The 2,278-nt window shown below is 38.5% G+C and overlaps 1 protein-coding gene across 1 annotated transcript; it reads right to left on the bottom strand.

Annotated features, from left to right (window-relative positions):
• Positions 1 to 649: 649 nt before the first annotated feature.
• LOC105119817 (serine/threonine-protein kinase UCNL-like) lies at positions 650 to 2,213 on the bottom strand. Its single transcript, XM_011018011.1, has one exon. It carries the CDS (start codon positions 2,137 to 2,139, stop codon positions 832 to 834), a length of 1,308 nt encoding a protein of 435 aa, XP_011016313.1. The 5' UTR covers positions 2,140 to 2,213; the 3' UTR covers positions 650 to 831.
• Between the last annotated feature and the right edge of the window lie 65 nt (positions 2,214 to 2,278).

Here is a 2,278-nt window from a genome sequence, read left to right as displayed (position 1 = left end):
TTAAATTTAATAAAGTTAATTTTTACCTTGAAATCAAAATGATATTGAGTTTAATTACAATGATCTTTTTTTTTTATTTCAAGGAAAATATTATATTGCTAGTTATATCAATTATTTGTTTCAACAATAAACACTCATAAATCCATTATCTAATTAAGTTAAATTTAATTTAATTTAATTTGAAATCAAAATGATGTTGAATTTTATAGCAGTGATCTTTTTCTTTATTTTAGGAGAATATTATATTGCTATCATAAATTTCTATCCAAGAAATGCAAGATTTTGTTTTCTTTTTCAAGAAGGTAAAAAAAAAGCAAAATTTTGTCCAAAAGCGATGCTCCCCCATGTCCCATTTTATTGCAATTTGCAGTGCTTGTGCCTCCAATATTAGGTGTAACTAGCCACCAAATCTCCTCTCATATATATATTCTTGGATAGCAATCAAAGACCTAGAAATTGTGTCTATCTTCCTCTATTTTATTTTTTAATAAAATATTATATTGCTGGACTAAATTAATTCTCATTAATTCACATATTAATACTCAACTAAACAGATATATAACTTCATAATTAAAAAATATAAACAAGTGTATAAAAATATTGTTTCTCAAAATATTAACAAATAAACTAAAACAGATATCCGATAATATTTCCACTCATAATCCTTAAAAATTTTATAATAATCTATATATATATTTATAGCTTGTAACAACTAATCTTCATCTTCCTTACAACTAGTGTTTTTCAATTTCTAACCCATTTATTTTATGTACATAAAAAAGAAAATGAACTGTGCTAAATCTTTCACGTGCCACCTGCCACACGTGCGGGTCAGAATTCTGACAATTTCATGTAATAATCCGAACACGGTGACGGAGGCATTGACGGAGGTGGCGCCCTTAAATCTTTAAAATACTCCCTTATATCCACCCCAGCTGCCGTTGCCCTCTCCGTTAACTCCCCGTCGTCTCTCGACGGAATAAACGGCGGTCTTAAGACTTCCGTTAATAGGTCCCACCTTACACCCTTAAAAAACACATGCTCCTTGATCTCACAAGCTCCACGTTGATACCCCAACCTCTGTGTTGGGTCCTTCTCTAACAGCCGTTCAATCAAGTCTGTTAGCTCGTTTCGTTTCCCGATAAACTCCGGCTTCTTGGTCAATACGTTTCGAAACGTTTCCTTCCGGTTCTTCCCTACAAAAGGCGTCGTCCCATATAACATCTCGAAGCTCAAAATTCCAAGAGCCCACCAATCAACAGCGAACTCGTGCCCATCTCCTCTTACAACCTCCGGCGAGACATATTCCTCTGTGCCCACGAACGAGTTGGACCGTTCTCCATTGTTGAAGCTTGGTTTTCTCCTACTCACCGGGCTAACTCGCGCAGATTTTGCCTTCTTTAGCCCGTTCTTTTTGTGTGGAACATCATTAACAAACCACCACCTCGTCAAGTTCCTTATATGATGTTGCTCCTTCTTTTGAGGTTTCTGTTCAATTTCGCCGACGGTGATTAAATTATTGCAGCTCGCGGCGGCGTTAGGGACAAGATTTCTTACCGTTTTTCTCGTTAACGTACGAGAAAGATCAAAGTCTGTAAGAGTAACGTGACCAGAATGTTGTATCAAAATGTTTTCAGGCTTTAGGTCTCTGTAAACAATGCCCATTTGGTGGAGGTGATCAAGAGCACACACGATTTCAGCTACGTAAAAGCGTATTACAGCAGGGGAGAAAACATGGTCGTTTTGGCGGTGGCGGAGAACGTTGAGGTCACCACCGGGACAAAAGGGGACAGACCAAGCGAGGAATTCTTGGGTTTCTATGGAGGAAATGAGGTGGGGGAGAAATGGGTGGGTTGTTTTTGGGGTGGATAATTGGTTCAAGACTTGGATCTCCCACCGTGCACGGCGTTCGGCGTCGAATTTGGTATGGAGGGTGGATTTATCGACTACTTTGAGGGCAAATCGGTTCTTGGCTGTGGAGTCTGTTTCTTGGTTGTGTACAAGGAAGACTGTCCCCATGGCTCCTTTGCCGAGGACTTTGGTGGCTCTAATGCTGTGAAAGTCTAAATCTTTTTGGTGTTGCTGGTCTTGTGGTGGTGGTGGAGGTGGTGGTCTTGGGAAGGGTGGTGGGAGCTCCATTTTTAGAGAGAGAAAAAGAGAGGGAGAGAGGATTTTGAGGGTGGATAGGAGAGCTGGATTTTGGGTTTTATAGTTAGTTTATATATATATATATATTTGGTTGTGGCTTTGGGTTTTTTTTTTTTTATTTTTGGGTTTT

The sequence above is a fragment of the Populus euphratica genome, unplaced genomic scaffold, assembly GCF_000495115.2.
Source record: "Populus euphratica unplaced genomic scaffold, PopEup_1.0 scaffold3613.1, whole genome shotgun sequence".
Lineage (NCBI taxonomy): Eukaryota > Viridiplantae > Streptophyta > Magnoliopsida > Malpighiales > Salicaceae > Populus > Populus euphratica.
This window is presented reverse-complemented; position numbering and strand designations above follow the sequence as displayed.